General features: G+C 41.1%; 1 protein-coding gene across 1 annotated transcript in view; it reads right to left on the bottom strand.

Annotated features, from left to right (window-relative positions):
- The window catches only part of LOC118787967 (synaptotagmin-9-like), a 42,310-nt gene extending 19,555 nt beyond the window's left edge, over positions 1-22,755 (bottom strand). The window contains exons 1-3 of the mRNA XM_036543757.1: positions 22,486-22,755; positions 2,162-2,522; positions 1,109-1,649 (exon numbers count right to left, since the gene is read on the bottom strand). Of these exons, the coding sequence (XP_036399650.1) occupies positions 1,109-1,649; positions 2,162-2,522; positions 22,486-22,633 (1,050 nt within the window). The 5' untranslated portion in view covers positions 22,634-22,755. The remainder of the gene's footprint in view (positions 1-1,108; positions 1,650-2,161; positions 2,523-22,485) is intronic.
- Between the last annotated feature and the right edge of the window lie 742 nt (positions 22,756-23,497).

Below are 23,497 nucleotides of genomic sequence, written 5' to 3'. Positions count from 1 at the left end.
CAGTTTGGTTAACGGCATGGTTTGAGCACAACGACCCTTTTACTAGATACTTACCTTCCATCCTTGCTTCCAGCAGCAGGTCTGAGAAAACGTTTGATTTTCGTTTGATTTTCAACGTCAGATAACGTTGTCTGTCTTGGCCAATGAGGGAATTTTGTGAAATGTTAGCCATACCAATAGCATTTTTTTCTGACAGAGGAGATGTGTCGGGATAGTACACGCATTTCTTTTTTTTTTTTTATCGGGAATTTAGATAAAAAAATACCAATGACCGATAATCAAAAATTTGCAAATATCAGCCCCGATTATCTAACGACCAGATAATCGGTCGACCCCTACTGTGTAGCCAAGACATTGCAGTCCAAATTAATTTCTCCATTTTGATTTTGCTAGTACAGTATGCTCCATGATTATTTCTCCATATAACTTTATGAACGTCAACAAACTTTCCTCAAATATACATGTGACTGGGCCTCAGATGTATTTTCCCTCAGTGAATGCTTTAAATCGATGTGATATATATGAATATTATATGACAGAAACAAAGAGTTGTAAGACTGACTTGGAAATGTGCTTTAAAAACATCTCTTGCTCTTGCATAGAAGTAAGGAAAAAGTCATTTGAAAAAATGTCATCTTAAAAGTTAAATCAGGCTCTAGGGATTCCCAGCTGAATCTTTGCAAACAGCCAATGGCTGCAGTTAAGTCTGAATTTATGTAATTGTTCTCTTTTAGCTTGACATTTCTTCAAGGCTGGTATTGCTGTAAGGTATGCCTCTCGAAAGCATTTTCGGCAATGTGGACTGTGTTACATTTCAATGTGTGGATCAGTGAGGTTACTCTTCAGGTATTAACCACTGCCCTTTCCCCTTTAGCTATGACTAATAAAGTTAAGAAAGTTTCACTGTTTTCCTTTCAAACAATAATAAGCATTTGCTTATAATTGTCTCTTGCTGTAATTAATACAAGTCCATGACAAAGTAAATTGCAATCAGATTCAACCAAGGCCTGTACTTTGTCAATAGTAATCACATGAATGAAGTATGCACAGTGCAAAGGCAAAGGACATGATATTAGACACTACTCAGTTGATTTCAGAAGACACTTACCAAGCTGACATACTGGATGTCCATGCAGAGTTTAGTTTCCCTAGGGAAGTCTGCCAGGTCCAGGAAGTTGTCCACCACCACTTGGCCAATGATGTCATGGCGGGAGAACCTGTCAAAATCGTACACGCTGAAGTGCAACTTGCGCATGGGCAGTTCAGTGTAGGCTACAGGGAACAGGAAGACCTCGTCGAACACTGGGTTCAGAGTCTTCCGGTGCACCTTGGTCTGGTGCTTGGTCTTACGGTCTGGGAGCAGGTAGATCTTCACATAGGGGTCAGAGGTGCCCAAGAAGTCCTTGGCGGGCAGGTCTTGTGCCTTGTGGATCTTGACAATGAGCTGCTCCAAGTCACAGTCATACTTGAGGATGAAGTGGAGCTGGCCACAGCTCTCGCTTCTCCTGCCGTCATCTGTGTCCACTGATCTCTGCTTGTACAGCTCCGGCTTGATCCGGCCCAGCCCGCTCAGAGACTCCTGCCTCTGGAACTGAGCTACGTTGAAGTCTGGGTTGGACAGATTCATCTGCCTCCGTATAGAGTTGTGCCTTCAGAGGAATGGAAGACGGGCAGTCAATGTGCCATCATTACAACATTATACTCTGACACACAGTGAGCAGCTGCCTTTTACAAGCCTTGACAATTTTCCCTTCAAAAATATGTTGCTTCTTTTAGCTGCCCATTTGGATAAACAGAATCAAAGTCTCACCTGCTCAAACATACCATTGAAAACAAATCTTTCTTTTTCTGAAGGAGCTTTCATTTACAGTGTGTCTTAATCAGTTATTCATAATGATTATATGATTATGATTAACAATTTTTAAAATTATAAATATTAGGCCATATACGCACTTGCAATTAAAAGGGACCTAAAACACCCTTTTGCACAATTTTGCTTATTAAAACTGCTCTGTCTACACTCTGATGTGGCTTAGATACGATTTAACTGATACCCGTTAAAAGCGTGCATTGAAAACTGGCATGGTATTGATGCAGTTGAAAAGATGTCTTGCTCTGCTGAAGCAACAAGCTAGCCAGTGGGCTGGGAATTGGGACTGACCGGACAGAGGAGGTTGGCTCAGTGATCTGCCTCTGCATCCGTGGGTTGTGGACACAGTTCTCTTTGGCCTTGGACTGGGAGTCCAGCGGGATGTCTGGTGAAGTGTGGCTGATCTTCATGGCTGATTCAGGCATTAGCACCGCTGACGGCTCCTTCACGCAGTCCTCGCTGTACTCATTGTCAATGGCATCCAAGTCTGTGTACACGGACTGCTGTTCTGGCTGGCCCTCCTTGGTGCCGGGGGAAAGGCCATGCTCACGCCAGGGGATCCAGCATAGCTTCCAGGACACAAATAGGGAGACCCCAAAGAGGGCCAGGCCACAGGCTGTTACCACCAGGGAAAGCAGGCTCACCGATACATCTGTGAAGAAGAGGGGGGCGAAGAGCTGGTGATCAACAGTGATCAGTGAACATCACCTGGACCCACTTGCACCCTCAGATTCACACCGCAGCTCCACCTTCAGACCCTTACTGTAGCTCCACCTACAGTAGACCCTTACTGACTCTCACTGGAGCTGCATATTCAAGAGCTCCACTCAAGCCACACATTTTAATGTCACACTGCACCTTTGCCCTCTCTTACCTTTACTGCAGTAGACCAGTATATTGCTTGTTAGTGGGCAGACAATAAATCAGCTGGCAATATGTCAGCCTATTTATTCTAAGACATTAGCGAATACCCTTCTTAGTCCCGAAGGGCACTTCATCAGTTATCATTCTTCATTTATCTCATCTGAACTGTACAGTATGATATGCAGCCCCCTCATTTCTCATGTTTTCAACATTCATTTGTTTTCTGTCTATTTTGGTGTTACTCTCTTACCTGTAATTTAGCTAATTCACTGCCAATATACTGTATGTGACTCATCAGAATAACACTGCAAAAAATAGCCCTTCAAAAATAAGAAATAAAATAATTAATACAAGGTGTTTTTTGCTAGTAATAAGTGAAAAAATCTGCCAATGGAACTAGTGGAAATACACTTGTTAAGATTTCTTGAAAGGGATCTTAAAAACTATTTTTGATCCATTTTTAACTGGTATTAGGAAGTGTTTTTGTGTCATGCAGTTTAAAAACCTTCTGACTTGTCGAAAAGGCTTGCTTAATTTGATATACCACTCAAAGTAAGATGTTTTCAAGACAGTTTCACCAAACAAGATATTCAAGATGAACCGTCTAAAAACAAGTCCTTGTAGCTCAAGGAAATTTTGCTTGTTTGGTGACTGTGTCTTATATTAAGTGTAAAGAGATATTTTGACTTGAAAAGAGACAAATATGCTTGGTGAGATTTGGATTTTTTGCAATGAAGATATCAGAACAATTTCTAAGTAAAGCCTACCTGGACAACAGACTTAATAATCCATGTCAGTGGGCATTTCAAGTTTACAGCAGAAACTCTGTTCATCTTGATAAAACTCCATAATTCCCATTAGATGTTGAGCAAGATTCCACAGCGAGGTGGGATATAAAATAGTGAAGTGAGACGCAGGACAGCAGGAATATACTGCTGACAAATGCTGCACTTCATCAGACATGTTCTTCTCTGGAACATGGCAAATGAGCCTCCAAATCAACTCATGAATACTGCATCATCGCCACCCTATGAACACGGTCTTTCTCCTTAGTTTTAGCAATCCTCTCTGTGTTAGGTAAAGGGTTCTGGAGATCTCTAAGATCACTGCATATTTCAAGTGAAAGTGTTGTGGAAGATAATAGAAGAAAAAAGTAACAATAACATACTTTTGGACAATGCACTGTAATTAATTAATGCAAAGCATGGCAAGCACACTGTAGTTATCCGATAGTGTTATTAGCGTGATTGCAATGCGAACTGCCAAATATAGACTACACACAGCAGACAGGTTTTCCCTCACTGTATAGCCAGGGAAAACAGGTGCAAAGTTGATGAAAATCTGTGGCCTTGAACAACCAGAAAGCATGGAAGTACAGTACATACTGTGTGCATGTTTTTTGTTTCACTTAATTAAAACATTTATTCATCTGCAGTTTCTAAATCTTAAAATGTCGACTGAATACTGTGAATACTGAATACCTTCGAAAATAAAAAAAATGTTTAATGGGTTTACTGTGCTCGCAGTAACATGAATTCAACATATCTTGAAATCAAATTTTATTTAATGTACAGTAGTTTCAACAGTACAGAAACTAGCTAGCTAAGAGCCTAGGTTACTATCACTGTTGCCCAATTCTTCAAAAGATGACTAATGTGAAACTGGTTGCTAAATAAATCCACACATGCCTATCACTGTCGTCTACCATACTTAGTCTTTACTCCAAAAAATGATATAATGCCTATGCGGTCTCAAAACGTGATCAGGGAGAGCGATATCCTGTTACCAAATTAAACTTTTATTATAAATTTGCCAGTTGTTGTGACACAACGACAAATAATGTTTTTACTCATTTAGAAAAAGCACTTTATTGGGGAACTAGTTGGAGGGGGGGGGGGGGGGACGACAAAAATAGTCCACCTAAATATTGGGGACACGTCCCCCCCCCCCCCCCCCCCCCCCCCCGGTTCCTACACCCCTGGTTCTGTGAATCTTTTTGCTTATACAAAATGTGTTTTAATCCATTTCAATGCATGTATGATGGATGGAAGTAAAACAGGATGCCATGTGTAGAGTGCTTGGCAGTCTGCATGTAGGGCTGTCTGTAGCACTGGGATTGGCCAGTACTGTACAAATCACTGAAGTATGAGGAAGCTGACAAGTGTACAGAACATTACAGAATCAATTTATTTAAGTGCCTCAACTCCATTACTGTGTGTAGTCAACACATTTTGTACTTGTAAGGACCACACTATTGTGAAACCAAGCACAGAGCTGGCTGCTGTGAAGATAATTAAAAATAGCAAATGCTAATTAAAGTTGTCATATTTTTAAAGATGTTTCAGAGTGGTATATAAGTGATTATCTAAGCTTACTGGCTTTAACTAAATTGTATGGTTCTAATCTGAGTCTTTTTTTATTTACAGTTATGTCAGGACCGCAGCTTCTTAGCCTGGTTTGTTTTTGTTTTCCCCGTCCATGTGCTTTTACCTGACCGGCTCCACCTGCCTGCCGGCACACCTGCGTCCCATCTCCTTATTAGCCTTGCCCTATTTATTCCCTGTTTGTTTCTTGTCTCGTTGCGAGTTTGTCTCAGTTATTCTGTTACGCTATGAGCTGGTTTCCCTGTTCTGCCTGTTTCCTTGACTTTGTCTTTGGATCTGTTTTTGGTATTGTTTGCCGTGCTTTTCTGGATAGCGACTTTGCCTGTTTTTTGACCTTGATTCCTGGACTGCGTTTTGGCTTAATTAAACTCGTTTGTGCATGCTGCATTCCTGTCTGCGCCTGAGTCCCTGCCTGAGCTGTGACAAGTTAATTATTTCATGATTACACCTTGTCAGCTTTACATTACAATGATAACAACACCCAGAACAACTTTTGTGTAGGGGCAACTAAATATTCTACTCATAATTTATGAAGACTGGCAATCTGAAAACAGTTACCTGTTCCTCAAATCAATTTAGAAAAATATCAAGGGACCCATGAATTACCTTTAAATACATACATACAGTTGTTCCATGAAATTTGAAGTAGATGTCATTTTTATTTCTAATGTAGGATTGCACATATCAAGTTTTACAGTTCCTCTATGTCAAATGCAGAGCTGACTATTCCTGGCACACCTGCAGGCTACATTGCTTCTCAATTGCTCATTCATTTTTTTGACTTGCAAGACCTTAAAGATCATGGTTCACTTTATTTATTTGTTTTCTGAAAGCCTTTAAGTTCATATTGCAGATTCAGCATCCATTCCATTACATGAGATATTGAGGGACAGATTAACCCTCAGTGAGGGACAGATGAATACACTGCTGTGGCTGCTTGTGCTCCAGTCTGTTCAGAAGCAGTGGGTTGTACAGTCTGGAGCAGTAGAAACAGGCACTTCTTGTCAGCACTTCCCCTCCTGCCAAACCTGTCCACATTAGTCTGTCAGTTCCTCCTGCTATGCCCTCCCGCAATAGCCATTCAGCCTCCAATGCCAAACTGTCCCCTCTCTCCTGTTCCCTTCACCAGAGGGCCCCTCATTTTTCACATCACCAAGTAGTGGAGTAGAGTGTCTGTATTAGTAAGTGGAGGGGAGAAGGTGGGTAGTTTAGCTTTCACTTTGTAACAATATCAGCCCTTACCTAAGCAACAACAGCCTAACAATGGCACTATGATAGAATTGTTACAGGAAAGTAGTTCCTCAGTAATATTTTCCCTGCAAACATTTCAAGAGAGAAAGATATTAAGCCAGTCAACCAATAATGCCCTATATTGCTTGCAAGCTAAGTTCTGATTGCTCTGCCATCTACAGTTGTAACAAGCTGGTTGGTCATCTTAGCCACACAGCTAATTATTATATATGGTAGGCAGCTAGTAGGCAGCTTGATAATAGGCACTAGCTAGCCAGCAGTATATTATAGGTACATAGTCAGTTATTTTAAACACTTAGCTAGCTAATCATTATATGCAGGCAGCCAACTCATTAGCTCATTCTTTTCTCATAGGCAGTTAATCCCGCTAAATTAATCCTGCTAAGTAGCCACTTTATACCCACAAGAAGAGGCATTTATGCAAACCATTACGTTTAGATGATGTATTATGTAGTATTATGATGTGTATGCAATACATCTATAATGGTGAGGGGGGTGTTAAGAGTATGACTTCCTGTGGTACTGAGACACATTCAATATGGCAGGCAGCATGTCCCTGAGTGTGGGGCGTTAACTAATGTGGGTGTGGGGAGTGATGGTGAGTTAGCACCCAGCTTCAATTCCTTCTGCTATACCAGCCCAGCTCAGATGGCTACCCTTTGGCTCTCAGTCATTTTGTTATGAGTAAGACAGGACCGATCACTCTGGATGGAAGGAGAGAGAAAGTCTCGTCAGCTGAATGAACTATTTTTCCATTTATGAATTCCTTCACCCAGTTCCTAAATGTTACTGTAATGCAGCATTTACAGGCACTATAATCCATTATCTGCTATAACCCATTTATGTAGCTGGATTTTTTTACTCCAGCTATTCAGGTGAAAGGGTACAACTGCAGTGCACCTGAGTTTACAAAACCCAGAATTCAGTGCCAGAATCTTGTCTCCAATCAATAGTTCTGGAGTTCACATATTCCCAAGATTTATTCCAATCTTAACAAACTATGATATACCAATGTAACAGAAGAAACGCATGATTACCTTTCTGAACTGGCTCAGAAAAATGAAACCATGCTTTACGTGCTGTACGCTGGCATTATCAGTTGAAGAATCCAAATCTTTGATTGAGTTTTATAACATTTTCGAGCAGTTTGGCCAAACCTACCACAAAGAACGTGTAGGAATTTGTAACTCGGACAGCAGTGTTACAATCACAGCACATTTAAATCTAAAGCAGCAGTCAGACAATGACGGAATGATGGTGACCATGCATGACTCTTAGCACTTTTACTGAAGGTTTGTGGACAGTTTGTGGACAGTTTTTTATGATTATTATTTTTTTCTTATTAAGTTTTATTCTCTATATCTTTAAAATGAATCCTGAGTCCTGGAAAAATGGTACTGAAAAAATGATACCCAGGGCAAGGGTTTTATTTAGAAATACCAAAACATGCATGCATGTTTCCACACGATAGTGTTTGGACTCCCAAGCCAATATGTACCTCTGAGTCCGAGTTTAAAATATGTATTTTAATCAAGAACCTCTGATGGCATAGAACTTTCAGTCAAGGTTAAGATATGTTCTGGTTATGTTCTGATGTATTTTCAAGAATATTTCAAGAACGCCATAGAGTTTTCTTGAATCTGGGTTTCCATGTAGAAGAATTTTGGTGAATGAATTTTAAATGGTTGGAATGGTGGTGGCTGGGATCAAGGCAGTTTACCAACTGATCTATCAGCACAGTGGGAACATAGGCAGATTCTGGCACAAGGAAGGGCACTAACATTATGTTAAAATAAACCTCTTGAAGCTTCCATCTCCTCTTCGCATTCTTTATATGCTTATATCCCTAGTCTCCTGTTAGCAAAACAAAATCAAGAATCTTAAGAGAGAACTAGAAAAGTGCATTTCCTGAAGAAAATGCAGAGTGTGATTGCGACCCGGCAGCGAAAACGTGCTAACATATATGAGACGATCGCTAGGATGTTGCTAGGTGGTTGCTAGGGCATGGCTAGATGGTTACTAAGGTATATGAGGTGGTTGCTAGGGCATTGTTGGGTGGTTTCCAGGGTGCTGCTAAGTGGTTGCTAGGGTGTTGCTAGGTGGTTGCTAGGGTAAAAAATATGGTTGCTGGGGCATTGTCAGGGTGTTGCTGGGTGGTTGCCAGGGTGTTGCTAAGTGGTTGGATAGGGTGACTGAGCTGTAACACCTTAAAAATGAAACTGAGGTGAATGGGAGGATGGAAGGATGAGTGAATGACAAAAAGACGAGTGCCGGTCAGTATGGCTTTCAATGAGTCTTGGGTGGCATGACCTGAGCCAGCATATGAGGTACTATAACCGTAGGCCAAAAGGTGAACGAGCTGTAAGACTTTGAAAAATGAATTGAAGTCATTGGCAAGATGGAGGGATGAGTGAATGACAAAAAGACAAGTGCGGGTCAAGACAGTCTTGGATGAGTGTTGGGGTGATTGTCCCGAGGCAACATGTGAGGTATGGGGGCTATGGGGTGAAAAGTGACCGAGTGGGAAGGCCATGAAGTGTGAGGGGGTGATTTTGAAAATGAATGGGAGTCTATGGGAAAAACAGTTGGTTTGGGGTCAATAACTCAAAAACTGCAGGAGGAGAAGTGGTCAAAAATTTGGTGGAATAAGAAGAAGAACTAGATAAGTGCATTTCCTGAAGAAAATGCAGAGTGTGATGGCAACCCGGCAGCGAAATCGTGGTAACATATATGAGACGTTTGCTGGGGGTGGCTAAGTGGTTGCTAGGCTGTTGCTAGGTGTTTGCTAGAGTGTTGCTACATGGTTTCTAGGTTGTTGCTGGAAGGTTGTTAGGCTGTTGCTACGTGGTTGCCAGGGCATTACTAGGTGGTTGCTAGGCTGTTGCTAGGTGGTTGCTAGGTATAAAAGGTGGTTGCTAGGGTATTGTTAGGTGCTTACAAGGGCGTTGCTAGATGGTTACTAAGGTATATGATTTGGTTGCTAGGGCATTGTTGAGTGATCGCCAGAGTGTTGCTAAGTGGTTGCTAGAGTAAACAATATGGTCGGCTGGGGGCATTGCTAGGGTGTTGCTGGGCAGTTGCCAGGGTGTTGCTAAGTGATTGCTAGGATAAACAATATGGTCGCTGAGCATTGCTAGGGTGTTGCTAGGCGATTGCTAGGTTGTTACCAAGTGGTTGCTAGGCGGTTGCTAGGGTAAACAATATGGTTGCTAGGGACACACCCAACTTTGGTGAGTGCTGGGTCACATGACCCAAAGCAGCATATCAGGTCCCGTGGCTATTGGTCAAATGGTGACTGAGTGGTAAGGCTTTGAGAAATGCACTGAAGTCAATGGGAGGATGGACGGATGAATATATGAAGTCAAGGGATGAGTGCAGGTCAGTATGGGTTTCAGTGAGTGTTGAGTGGCATGACCTGAGCCAGCATATGAGCTACTGTGACCATAGGCCGAAAGGTGACAGAGTGGAATACTTTGAGAAATGAACTGAAGTGAATGGGAGGATGGAAGGATGAATAAACAACAAAAAGACAAGTGCCGGTCAGTATGGCTTTCAATGAGTGTTAGGTGGCATGACCTAAGCCAGCATATGAGCTATTGTGACCATAGGCCTAAAGGTGACCTTGCGGTAAGACTTTGAAAAATGAATTCAAGTCAATGGGAGGATGGAGGGATGGAAAGAGTAAAAGACGAGTGCAGGTCAGTATGGGTTTCAATGAGTGTTGGATGGCATGACCTGAGTCAGCATATGAGGTACGTTTGCTGACAGCCTAAGTGTGACCGTGTGATAGGGCTTTGTAAAATGAATTGAAGTCATTGGCAGGATGGAGGGATGAGTGAAAGACAAAAAGACAAGTGCGGGTCAAGAACGGCCTGGATGAGTGTTGGGTGATTTGTCCCGAGGCAACATGTGAAATGTAACACACTCGTAAATTTTGCGTTGTGTTCGGTTAAAACACACCTTTTGGTATATTTCCGGACAACGCGGGTTAGCAAAGCCGTTGGGACAAATTTGAGTGCAACATCATCAAGGGTAGGATGGCTTACAAGGAGCTGTCTCTACGTCTAGACAGGCTCCATTCATTTGGCAGTATGTGCTCAACTTTTGAGCGTTGTTTTTGATTGGTTCTCTTTGAATTTGCACCGCCTCTTGTCTGCCAATTAAATCAATGCACATTGGTCTAAAGCTAAGCAACCTTAGTCTGCCATGCTTGCGACCAGTCGACCACGCCTAGGTGGGTGGCCATATTGTCAGACAAGAATGCCTTTCAGTGCTGGCAATTCAACAATATTTTCCTTCTGAAATCAGAAAAGGGCTCTAACATTACTGTACAGTGTAAAGCTTGTTTACCAGCGGTGAATATGCTGTCAACATCGAAATGCTTGATGTCAAACCTGAGGAAACATCAACAGGTAAGTTAATGTAACCACAATCAGTCACATAAAAGTTGCTTTGTATTGCTCTAGTTTTAGACCTTTATCTCTGTTAAATTCTGACATGAAAATCTATGCTAAGCTCCTAGCAAAAAGGATAGAGAATGTTGTTTCGGACTTGATACATAATGACTAAACTGGTTTTATGAGGGATTGGTCTGCCTCTGATAATGTCTGTCGTCTTCTACATATCATAACTGCCTCCTCCTCTAAGAAGATGTCATGTGCTGTACTATCGTTGGATGCTGAGAAGGCCTTTGATTTTGGAATGGAATTATTTGTGGCAAGTTTAAGAACATTTTGGTTTTGGGCCTTCTTTCATTCACATGATTCGTACTCTATATTGCCATCCATCTGCTTTGGTGCAAACAGGTTGCACGAGATCTCCACAGTTCAACTTGGAAAGAGGCACCAGACAGGCATGTCCCCTCTCCCCAATCCTATTTGCCCTATCTTTGGAGCCTCTAGCTCAGGCTGTCAGACAGAGCTCGGTTATTACACCAATCCAAATTAAGGAGTCTGTTCATCATGTCTCCTTGTATGCTGACAATATACTTCTTTATCTTTCTGATGTCGCAAAATCAGTCCCTTGTACCCTGGCATTGTTTAATAGATTTGGCTCTCTCTCTGGCTGTAAGATTAATTGATCAAAGTCAATTTTAATGCCTCTTAATACATCTGCTCACCTCTTTCTATTCTCTGCCACCCTTCCAGTTTTAGTGCAGCCTTCTGGTTTCACTTACCTAGGTGTTAAAATTCGCCCTACCCTTAGTTCTATCGTTAATAACAACTTTTCATCTGCTGTTGACAATATTAAAAAGGATCTAATCAGATGGTCTCCCTTAAATATTACATTGCATGGTAGAATCTCTGTCATTAAAATGAACATCCTCCTGTGAGTTAATTTTCTTTTTTCTATGATTCCACTCCCACCCCCTCACAAATTCTTTGATGATATGGATGCAATGTGTAGAAAATTTATATAGAATAATAGACGGCCGAGAATTTGATTCACAACTCTACAGTGTCCTAAATTATTAGGTGGTCTAGCGCTGCCAAATTTTAGATTTTATTTTTGGTACTTTCAGTTGAGGCCTTTGAGAATATGGTTTGACTCAACATCTCAGGTGGCTTGGCGATCCATCGAGGAAGGTCTAGTGAGACCAGTTAGGATCCAGGATCTGCCCTTTTCTGGCATAAAGCTGAGAGTATCGTCTCTTTATATGGGACTGATTGTTACAAATTCGTTAGTTAGACATATGAAGGCAGGCTTGTAGGCACTTGGGCATCCACAATATATTTTGTAAGTTTTCCCCTATATGGTACAATAATAATTTACTGACAGGTGCCAGACCCCCCCCTGGTCCAACAGAAATATTTATAGCTTGAATGATTTATTTGATACACAGGGTCTTTGGACTTTCCAAGGTTTAAAAGAGATGTACTCTCTCCCTGGAACTTCATATTTTTTATATCTTAGGCTTCCTTCTGCTCTTCGAGCCTATGGAGTTCCATGGAATAGCCCATAGCAGTCACATGATTTAAGAGAGTCCCTCACTACCTCTGATTCCACTTGTAGGTCTTGTTTCTCATTTGTATAACAAATTCACGAATGCCAATGTTTCTTCTCTTGATGTGACTTCTGTGTGGGACAAGTTTGTTGCACATGTGCTTTCCCAGTTACTGTGTTTGACAGTGCCCTAGTGCCCAGGATTGCTGCTTCTTGAGATGACTCTCAGATACAGTAGGGCTGGGCACTATATCAACTTTTTAAGGTATATCGATATATTTTCAAACGAGATATAGGATGAGACAATACCGTTTATATTGATATAGTTTGATGTTGCGTTACTTAACCCGTTTCTTCCGTAAAGCCATGCCAGTGTTTGCATCTCTCCTCTCTCACGTTCTCCGCGCAACCCCACCCCCACTCTCCCTCTGCGTCTGCGCGCAAACCCGGCCCCACTTGCTGACAAGTTCTCCTGCAACATGGATTGCAGCTGTACATTTTCAAACAGGTAAGGAAACCCTGTCTTTGCATTTTATTTTGATCACAGTCTGTTTTAATAAAAGTGCTTGTGACCAGGGTTTCCATTAGCCTGTAGTTACCGGTTTTTGCCTGGTAAAATTTACAAAAAACCGATAAATTAAAAACTTGCCGGTCAAAATGTCAGGTAATAATGCTCATACAAAACGTAGCTGTAATGAAGGCTATCCCTAAACAGGACATTTGTGTTTTGACAGGTTTGACAGGTTTGAAACGTGCTTATTTATGAGTTCAGCGAGCTGTACCCCGACTGGGCTACACTGGCTAAAATTGCTTGTGTGTTGCCCGGGTCAAGCGTGCCAGCAGAGCGGGGCTTCTCTCTGCAGAATCGAATTAAGACGGCGCTGCGAAGTTGTCTGGAGGAGAGAGTGACACGTCTTATGCGCATTGCAAGACATTACAAGACACATTGGACATGTTTGATTTAAAGTCGGCAGCAGAGGACTTTACCGCAATGAAAAAAAGGAGAAAATAAAATGTTACCTGGTAGCCTATAGGCTACATTTTTTAAACAGGCTACAGATGTTACAGGTTACGGATGTTTCGTAGTAGCCTAAATTTTAGCAGATAATGTTGAGGTTTTGCTCAATCGTTACTGTTCATTTTGCTTAATCGTTACTGTTCATTGTTCATTAAATAGTCAAACTGATTTGAGGTCATTGTCATTCTTTCGTCAACATTATATTTGTATTTGTAACATAGACTATTAGTTATTGAAACGTGACTAGTAAGTTTCAAATTTGTCCAGTAAAATAAATTCTTTCTTGACACCAGATCGGCAAGAAAAAAATCCTAGCGGAAACCCTGCTTGTGACATCTCCCATGTGGCTTTGACTTAAAATTGAACATTTAGCCCACTTCGTAGAAAATACTGAAATATATATTGTGTATTGCGATTCAGCCTAAAAATATCGAGATAATGATTTTTGGTCCATATCGCATATCGCCCAGCCCTGAGATACAGTTAAATATTTATAAAAGATGTCTTTTTCTGGCAGGGCTAACTTCAGCTAAAAAGCACATCCTAAAGGCTTGGGTGGAACCCACCATTGTTCTGTCATCAGTTTGGTTGTTTTATTTTTTTGATTGAATTTTTAATTTGAATTTTGGAAAGGACAACTGCAAGGCTACACAGAGCACAGTCTGCAACCTTGAATAGTTTGACTGATGCCATTCAATTTGTCATTGATCTCATTTGTAATGTTTAGTTGAATTTTATCCCCCCCCCCATTTTCAGTTCTGATTTTTTTATGTTTCTTATGGGTTTTTTTTCCCTCTCTCTCTCTTTCATTTGTGTTGTATTTGTTGTTTGTTACAAACAGAAAACATTCCAATAAAAAATTGTTCACAAAAAAAGAATGGTAAAGTTAATGGATTCACCACACAAAACCAGGAATCACAAAACAGATTTGAAAGCACATAAAGGATACAGTGCAAGAGTTACCGGGAATGCAGTGACAGCTGTTCTGAGGAACACAAGCTACAGAAGAACAGCTTTGCAAGGAGGAGACTGATCCACCAAATTGAATCAGCGGCAGTTCAATGTAATCTTCAAAGTACAATAACAACGGCACAATGATTTAGGTCTTTCATGGCTTTGAGCCTTGATGACAGTGGCATCCGAGATATGTTGCACATGACAGAAGTTGTCCACAGTATAAAAGCCTGAAGAAAGTTTGAGCTGGGCCCAGTTTCAATAGCAAGAGATTTAAAAAAGTGTCCAACCCCATGTTTCAGACCCAGAAATGTATCATCAGAGACTCATCACTCTCAGACCAGGAGTTACAGTCTGAGACCTTTATTGAATCAGAAAGCAAAGATGAGATCATTAGGCCTTAACATAATTATCCCCTCAAATATGATCAATACAGGTTTAGTCAGACTGATGAGGTTTCCTCCTCATCCAGTAACAGAAAGGCATTGTAATATTACTGGACTCAGTTTTTTTTTTCAAAACCTCTGCCTCCTTTAATCAGTCTCCTTAAGGAAAATGACAAGGGGAAGAGTTATGATGCATTTCTTATCGCTAGTCTTTTATCACACATTTGGAAGTCACTAATACAGCATTTAATGTGGACATAGCAGAGAACAGCCTCAGTGTTAGGAATATTTACCATCAATGAACACACAATAAATATCTGAAGCATTTTTTCTTGATTCCTTGGTGACCCATACCATACCCCTAAACCCACTACAAGTTGCATTAATCGTTTGCATAAAATGGTACAGAATGGAAAACAAATCTAAAATGCTCAGTTATTACATACATATCCCTGTGACCAGTACACATTATATCAAGGTATTATATCAGGTATTTAAATGTCTCTATGAAAACTCCAAACAGCTTGACAATTACTAAGCAATTAATTACCAGACAAGTGCACCAACAAGATTAAGGGAGGGGAAAGCACTTGAGGAGCAGGTAGATTGCTCTCTGTTTTAATAACTATAAAGGCTAGAAATGAGGCTCTTGCTGATCATTTCAGAGGGAACATCTGTTGGAATGATCTGGAGAAATCTGCACTAATAAACAGTCAAACTCACATTTTACAACTGAGCCACAGCCAATCCCTTTGATTCCCACAAAAAGCTCTGGTTTTTGGTGCTGCCCACTGCATTAGATATTCTCTCAGAATCCAGAATTTTGCTCCCTGAATGTTGTTGCTCATAGGCCTCATTAATGAGACCAGAGCTATGTCCGTGTACAATTGGCTCAACCATGCTGTTATTTAATCTATTTCATGGCTCTTTTTCTTTTTTCAGTTTTCAAATGTAAATACACACTTGGAAACTTGAACAGTGAATTAACAAACCGGAACAGAGCTCTTTCAAAGACATTCTTCTATACCCCTCCACTGAGGTATGGAGACTGAGCTGGTCTGTTCAGGAGAGGCTTTCCTTCCCATGGGTTGTTCCTCACATTCAGGCAATAATCAAAACTTTGCAGGCTTACTCACTCACCTAAATTAGATTACTTTTTGTGGGCTTGCTATCTGTATGTGAGTATTATGTACAGTATGTTTTGTTTTTTTAGTTTAATGGATACCCTACATCTGAAAGTTCCATAATTGATGTTTCTGTTTGTTGTGATTAAAATGTCCACCCTGTCACAGGATAGGTAAATAAAAGGCTTCATTATGATATCCTAAATGTCTACCTGGACACAGTCATGCATGATTAACTCTTTCACTGCCAAGACAGACCATTGTGTGCTAAAGCTTGATATCCTCTTTTTTCACTCTCTTTTTCAGGCCTCAGGAGCACCTTTTAACACCAGAGGCCAGAGCATCAAGAAGTATAGCCAGGAACTGAATTACAGATCCTGGAGCTTTTGAGAACTTGAGGCTATTGATCCCACACACACAAAGTCACAGTACATGAAACATTGCTGCAATTATAAGCTGACTACATTGTACTGAGCACAGTGAATACATTATCCTAACATAAGCGAAAGATTTAAGACTTTCAAATGACCAATTTTGTGGCAGATATGACATTCTGATTGACAGACTCCCCAAAACAAAAACTGAATGACTGCCATATAGCTTGCCAAACTACCTACTGTAACTGGGCATGTTCACAATTGCCCTTAGTTCACCAGCAATATAGGTTGGAATGACAGATTTCAAGGATGAAATTAAATGGAAAATGCATGGATGCTACTTATGGGAGTACACATGGCTGACGAGTATACATAGAATAGCCAGAAAAAACGTATCAATGAAAAGCAGCAGTGATCATTCATAATGTTTTCTGGATGTATAACCTCATATTATCCCAAAATTACACTACACTTCACTATGGCGTCCATTATCATATACTCTCAGGCTGCTGACAGGGTTGTTACCTTGCAGTCAAGACAAGTTTACTTCAACTTAGTGTGAGTAAAACATTTTAAGAGGCAAATGTAAATCAACTTTTTGAGACTGCTTCTTTCTTGAGGAACACCTACCTATCTCCATCTACCTGATACCACATCTCAAAACACATCATTCAGTACTTGTGGTGTGAATCTAGTATCCATGAAGGTGCAAAGAAGAAGCCACTTCAGAAGCCTCAGCACAAAATAGAGAGGTACAGATTTGTTAGACTGTATATTAGAATTAGAAGCACGCATCCACACCTTATACGAGATTAAAGCAAGTGAAAAGTTTATTGAATCTTTTTCGGTACCGGATGCGCCAATTAGCCGCTCCTCTAGTTCAACCCCGGCAGAGCCTTCGCAGCAAGGCAAGTGGGTTACGGTTTGGGAAAATAAACGCAAGCGCAAGCCCCCAGTGCACCACCAACCCTTGGTTCACGTTTCTAACAGGTTCTCTCCCCTCAGTAACACACCTGCTGAGAAGCCTGTTAAAAGAGCCCTGATTATTGGCGATTCTATTCTTAGAAATGTGAACGTAGAGACACCAACGACCATAGTCAATTGCATTCCTAGAGCCAGAGCTTCTAACATAGAGGCCAATTTGAAAATGCTGGCTAAAGCTAAAGGTAAAAGTAAAGCGAAATACTCTAAAATTGTTATTCACGTCGGCACTAACGATGTCCGCATAAGACAATCGGAAGTAACAAAGTTAACTATTAAATCGGTGTGCAGGATTGCTAAAAAATGTCGCAATCAGTAATTTTCTCTGGCCCCATCCCCATGCGGCGCGGTGACGAGGTCTATAGCAGATTAATGTCACTTAATTGTTGGTTGTCTGAGTGGTGCTGCTCTAACAACGTGGGTTTTATAGATAATTGGCACAAGCTTTGGGAGAGGCCTGGTCTTTTAAAATGAGATGGCATCCACCCCTCGAGGGAGGGTGCAGCTATCATCTCTAGTAACATGGATCATAGTCTGAATTCCTCTAAACCTTGACTTATCAGGACCAAGGCCAGGTAGCAGACTTTCTGTCCTACACAGATGTCTGCTTTTTCCCTGGAACCACCACTTAAAGTCAATCCCATAGAGACAGTGTCTGTTCCATGACCCTCGGTCCCAAACTTCTTAAAAACATCCAGTAGGGGCATTTGTGCTGATAATTTGATAAAAATTAAGTTTGACAAACCTGAAAGTAGTATCTGTAGACAAATGGTCCTTAAGGGTTAATAAATATCAGATCATTACAACCTAAAACTATATTAATAAACAAATTGATTACTGATCACCAATTTGATATCTTATGCCTGACTGAAACTTGGCTTAAACCTAATGACTTTGTTCCTCTTAATGAATCAACTCCTCCCAGTTACTGTAATCACCAGGTCCCTCGACCTACTGGTAGAGGTGGCGGCATTGCTGCTGTACACAGCTCCCAACTCTGTGCCACCTTTAAACCTGACTATAACTTCCATTCGTTTGAACTGTTAGTACTTAGCTTTGCACATCCTGACAAGACTGCATTTCAGCTATTTACCCTTGTAATAGTTTACAGGCCACCTGGCCCTTGCAGTGTTTTCTTATCGGAATTCGCCAATTTTTTATCTGACCTGGTTGTCAATACAGAAAAGGCTGTGATGGTAGGCGACTTTAATGTGCATATGGATAATGAACATGACCCGTTCAGAACAGCATTTTTGTCCATCATCGAATCCATTGGACTCTATCAGGCTGTGGATAAACCCACACATTACCGCAACCATACTCTAGATTTGGTCCTCACATATGGAGCAGATATTAACCAGGTAGAAATTATGCCACACAATCCTGGGTTATCCGACCACTATCTCATCTCTTTCAATTTACTACTAACATGCTTCATATACTCGGAGCCTAGATCTTCTTCTAGGAAAACGTTTTGCTCTCTTACAGCCAATGCCTTTATTGACGAGCTACCTACATCATACTACCTGCACAATGAAATCTCCTCTAGTTAATGTTCAAACCCTAGCTCAACTGAAATTAACCTACTCGCGGACAGCATTGACGCTACCTTGCGTAAAACTCTGGATGCTGTTGCTCACCTCAAAAGGAAGAAAATCACAGACAAGAAGCTAGCACCTTGGTATAACGACCATACTCGTGCTCTCAAACAAGCTATGCGAAAACTCGAAAGAAAATGGCGCTCCACCAAATTACAGGTTTTTCTCCTGGCATGGAAGGAAAGTCTCCTAACCTACAAGCATGCCCTCACAGCTACCAGATCCAAATATTTCTCTACCCTTATTGAGAGAAATAAGGACAATCCTAGGTACCTGTTTAGCACTATCGCCAGATTAACCAAGAGTCCTGCATCAGTTAACCCTACCATACCAGCAATTTATAGTAGCAATGACTTCATGAGCTTCTTTGATAGTAAAATCTTAAAGATAAGAGACACAATACAAAACTTCTCATCAACTTCTGGTTCCTGCCTGGCCAGTCCCGTTCCAGATTATGTAGGTATGTATATTAGGCCCATCTCACGCTTTGACTCTTTTATACCCATTGAATTTAGTGACTTTTCTTCTTTTATCAATTCATCTAATAACTCTATCAGCCAACTTGACCCCATACCAACTGGCTTCCTAAAACAGCTACTGCCTGCAATTGGCACACCAATTTAAATCTTATCAACGCCTCCCTTACGTCTGGACACGTACCTCAGCCCTTCAAAGTAGCAGTTATCAAGTTTATTCTGAAAAAGCCCAATCTTGATCCCAATGACCTGTCAAACTATAGGCCCAACTCGAACCTTCCATTCCTCTCAAAAATTCTGGAAAAAGCAGTATCAAAGCAACTCTGTGCCTTTTTACACTCTAACAACATTTTGGAAGTTTTTCAGTCCGGGTTTAGACCTCACCACAGTACGGAAACCACTCTCCTGAAAGTGCTCAACGACCTTCTACTCTCCTGTGACAATGGCTGTATCTCTCTTCTTGTGCTACTAGACCTAAGTGCAGCCTTTGATACCATCGATCATCGTATCCTCCTCAACTGCCTCAAAAACCTGGTTGGCATAAGCGGACAGGCCCTATCTTGGTTTAGGTCTTACCTATCAGAACGATATCAGTTTGTCTCTATTAACAACGAATCCTCCGCTCGTAAGTAAGTAAGTAAGATATGGTATACCTCAAGGATCTGTGCTTGGGCCTCTGCTCTTCTCGTTATACATGTTGCCTCTTGGCGATATCATCCGTAAACATGACATTAATTTCCACTGTTACGTGGATGACACTCAGTTATACATATCAGTCAAACCTGATGTCCCTCTGAATATATCAAACATGGAGGCCTGCCTAACTGATATAAAGAATTGGATGGCCTGAAACTTTCTCCTCCTTAACCCGGACAAAACCGAAATATTGGTCATAGGCCAAAATTCAATCAGGAGCAAACTCACTCATTTTACACTGGACCTTGATGGTGTCTCCCTTGCCCCGAGTGCAGCCATCAGAGACCTTGGTGTTATTATTGATCCTGAGCTCTCTTTTGAAACTCACATAACTAACACTTCTAGGACTGCCTTCTTCCATCTGAGAAATATAGCCAAAATCAGGAAAATCACATTAATTAATGATGCTGAAAAGCTAATCCATGCCTTTGTAACATCCAGATTAGACTACTGTAATGCCCTCTTGTCAGGATGTGCAAACATCTCATTAAAACCCCTTCAGCTGGTACAAAATGCAGCTGCTCAAATCTTATCTAAAACTAAACGCTTTGAGCACATTACCCCAGTTCTGGCTTCTCTCCATTGGCTACCTATTAAATACTGGATCGTTTTTAAAATACTCTTACTCACATTTAAGGCTTCAAATGGATTTACCCCTCCCTATCTTAAGGACCTTCTTCACCCATATCTTCCACAGAGAGCCCTTCGTTCCCAAAATGCCAGGCTTCTCATCATTCCAATAGTGGGCAAAACTACTATAGGCGGTAGAGCCTTTTCCTATCAAGCCCCTCTCGGGGAACAGACTCTCTCTCCACCTTTACGTCTAGGATAAAAACATATCTATATAGTAAATCCTTCAGCTGAGGGACATGGCCTGGTGCTGGCGTGGATCACAGAGTCTCTGGTGGACTAAGTGGCTATCAGCATGCATACTCTAGACAGCTCCTCTTCCATAATCCAGTTCAGCAGTATCTCATCTCATTGCTGCACATTACTTTTTCATCAGTCCCCTTATTGAGTTACACATTTACACAGCTGAATAGTCACTGGCATAATTCAGTTTAACAGCTTTTCACCTGGCAGCAGAAGTGTCCCACCAAAGATCTGAGCCTACAGTTTTCTGTTAACAGATGACAATTTTCCTACTAACCCCTACTGGCTGAGACATACACCCAAAACATTTCCATAAGAATGACTTCGTAGTATTCTATGACCAACCTGAAACTAGTCCTGACATGGACATACACACTGCATGAATCTGACAGATGTATCATAACAGCAGCCAGCAGTGGTTCTGTGAGAAAAGGAAACCCAGGAAAAGTGTTTGGTTTGTGACCACAATTCAAAAAAAGACCTACAGAGCCAGGAAAAGAGAAGACCATTGATTTGGTATGCGCCTGGTGCAACCCACTGAACAACATCCCATGGCTAATTTTCAAATTAGTTCTAGCTGTATTCAAGAAAACCCCAGGCTCAGGCTTCAATTACATGTAAATGTTAAATGATTAACTTAAGGCCAGAGAGTACTTTTCAGAGAACAGCTCTGAGAGCAGTTGCAGGAATTCCATAAACAAGTGTTCCGTCAGAAAAAAACTAAGAATTAACTGTCTTTATTTCCATTTGTGCTGGGGTGGAAAAAGAAAACTTCACATGCTAAATGATGTAAAACGCTTTGTCCATGTAGTCATAGTTAAATTAACATGAGTGTGAACCAAATGACAGTAAATAGGTCTCGATATATTTTGGGACATAACTGGCAGAACATGTGCAGGATAAATATGTTTTAAGACATTTTAAGACTTAACTAACTACTTAAGTGTAACCTGCCATGATTGAATACCTTAAGATTGTGTGAAACCTGTTAACACGTCCGTAAGATCACACTTGAAGCAGTGAAAAGCATGTATGTGCTTTTATCCACAAGTACAGTGCGTTCACTGCGTTGCATACTTAATCACGCATTTTGTCAAATATTTTTGACAGTTTGAATGAGTTTGATGTTTGCTATATAAAATTTAATGTAAAACGAGAAAAAGCCTTTCTAAAACAATTAATATCCTCGCAGAACCTCCTACTGCGAAAGGGCGGGGCTCTTTTTTCATTGCACCTTCTTTAGAAATAGGCCTACTGACTTTATTTTACCGTGTACTAACGTGCCAGGTAAACTCACCAACCACTCCGGGAAAAGCTCATTGAGTATTAGTTTCGAAAAGCATTCCCTCCCATACATTCTGAAAACGGAAAATAACGTGATGAAATTACACTTTTAAACGTCTCATTGTAACGTTTGTACAAGGATTCTTCATAGTGACCTTCTTTTATAAAGACGTGTTCAATTTTAGAGAACTGCATGCATGTTTCTGAAAAAGAAAGAAACAAAAAAATGATTGTTTTTGTACGAGTGGCTGGAGTGCCGTCATTCATATGCGCTAAAGTTGTGAACAGAAATCTCGTGCAATATATCCAAACGAATAGGCACCACAGCTTCATTCTCCACAGGATGAAATGGGAAAATGATATAAGTGCATTGCCGAAGAACATACGGAGGTGATGAAGACGTTACCTGAGTCTGAATACCTCGGTCTGGCGAGATCACGAAAATAGTATATGAAATCCAAACAGTTGTCGCTTTGCACTTTGCCCTTTGAGCAGAGATCCGACAAGAGTTCCAGTGCCTTTTGACAAATCTCGTCCTCTCTGTCGCCAGGCATTTCCCACCAGCATCCTTCTGAAGAGTGAGACTCTCCGGGCAGCTCCGGACCTCTCCGACCACCTTCTTAGACACCGTCCTCCAAGACTTTGCGCATCCGCTCACCCTTAAGTCTACTCCACAGCACAGCTGAATTGGAAAACCAGAGCACGTTTTACGAACGCGTAGACCTAGCCCGGTTTCGGATGCTTGCCCTTTTCCACCCGCACACGACTGAATCAAACCAACAGCTCAAGTTGTACTTTTCAGATGAAGAGGCGAACCTAAAGTCACAAGTAGTTTTTTCCCCGTAAAACCAATAATTACCGATACATAAAATTGCCACTGGTTGAATACAGTAAAATGCAAGCGCGTGAAAAAGCCTGTGCGGTGCCCAGAAGCCCTGAGTACTGAATCTCTGTGCTTGCTTGCAGCTGAATGAATCGCGCCGGCTTAGCTCACTTACTTTCCAATGGGAGCGCCAAGGGATTTCTAGCGTTCATCCATTCACCACATTACGGACTACGTGCTGTGCCGCCCGTTTCTTTTTGCTTTGTAGTTCAGCTGCAGCCCAGCGCAACATATTTTAATGTACCACCCACCTGACCTTTTAAATGGTAGTTAAATCGAGCTCGGCAGATGAAAACAAAACACCAACGCTCCTCTGATTGAATTATTCAAAACGAAGCATTTCAGTTTAACTATATATTTTCGATGATGCGCTCGCCACTACTTTGCAATAAAGCGTTTGCACTATTAGTTTAAATATAGCATAAAATTTGCAGCCGTTCTTATTGCTTATTTTCATTCATTCGTGTTTCCATCTGTACAGGGAGGGCTATTTGCATACAAACTGGTTTACATTCAAATGCGCAACATTTACATT

This window comes from Megalops cyprinoides, chromosome 13, assembly GCF_013368585.1.
Source record: "Megalops cyprinoides isolate fMegCyp1 chromosome 13, fMegCyp1.pri, whole genome shotgun sequence".
In the NCBI taxonomy this organism is placed as follows: domain Eukaryota; kingdom Metazoa; phylum Chordata; class Actinopteri; order Elopiformes; family Megalopidae; genus Megalops; species Megalops cyprinoides.
Note: the sequence above shows the minus strand (reverse complement) of the source record. Positions and strands in the feature narration are given on the sequence as shown.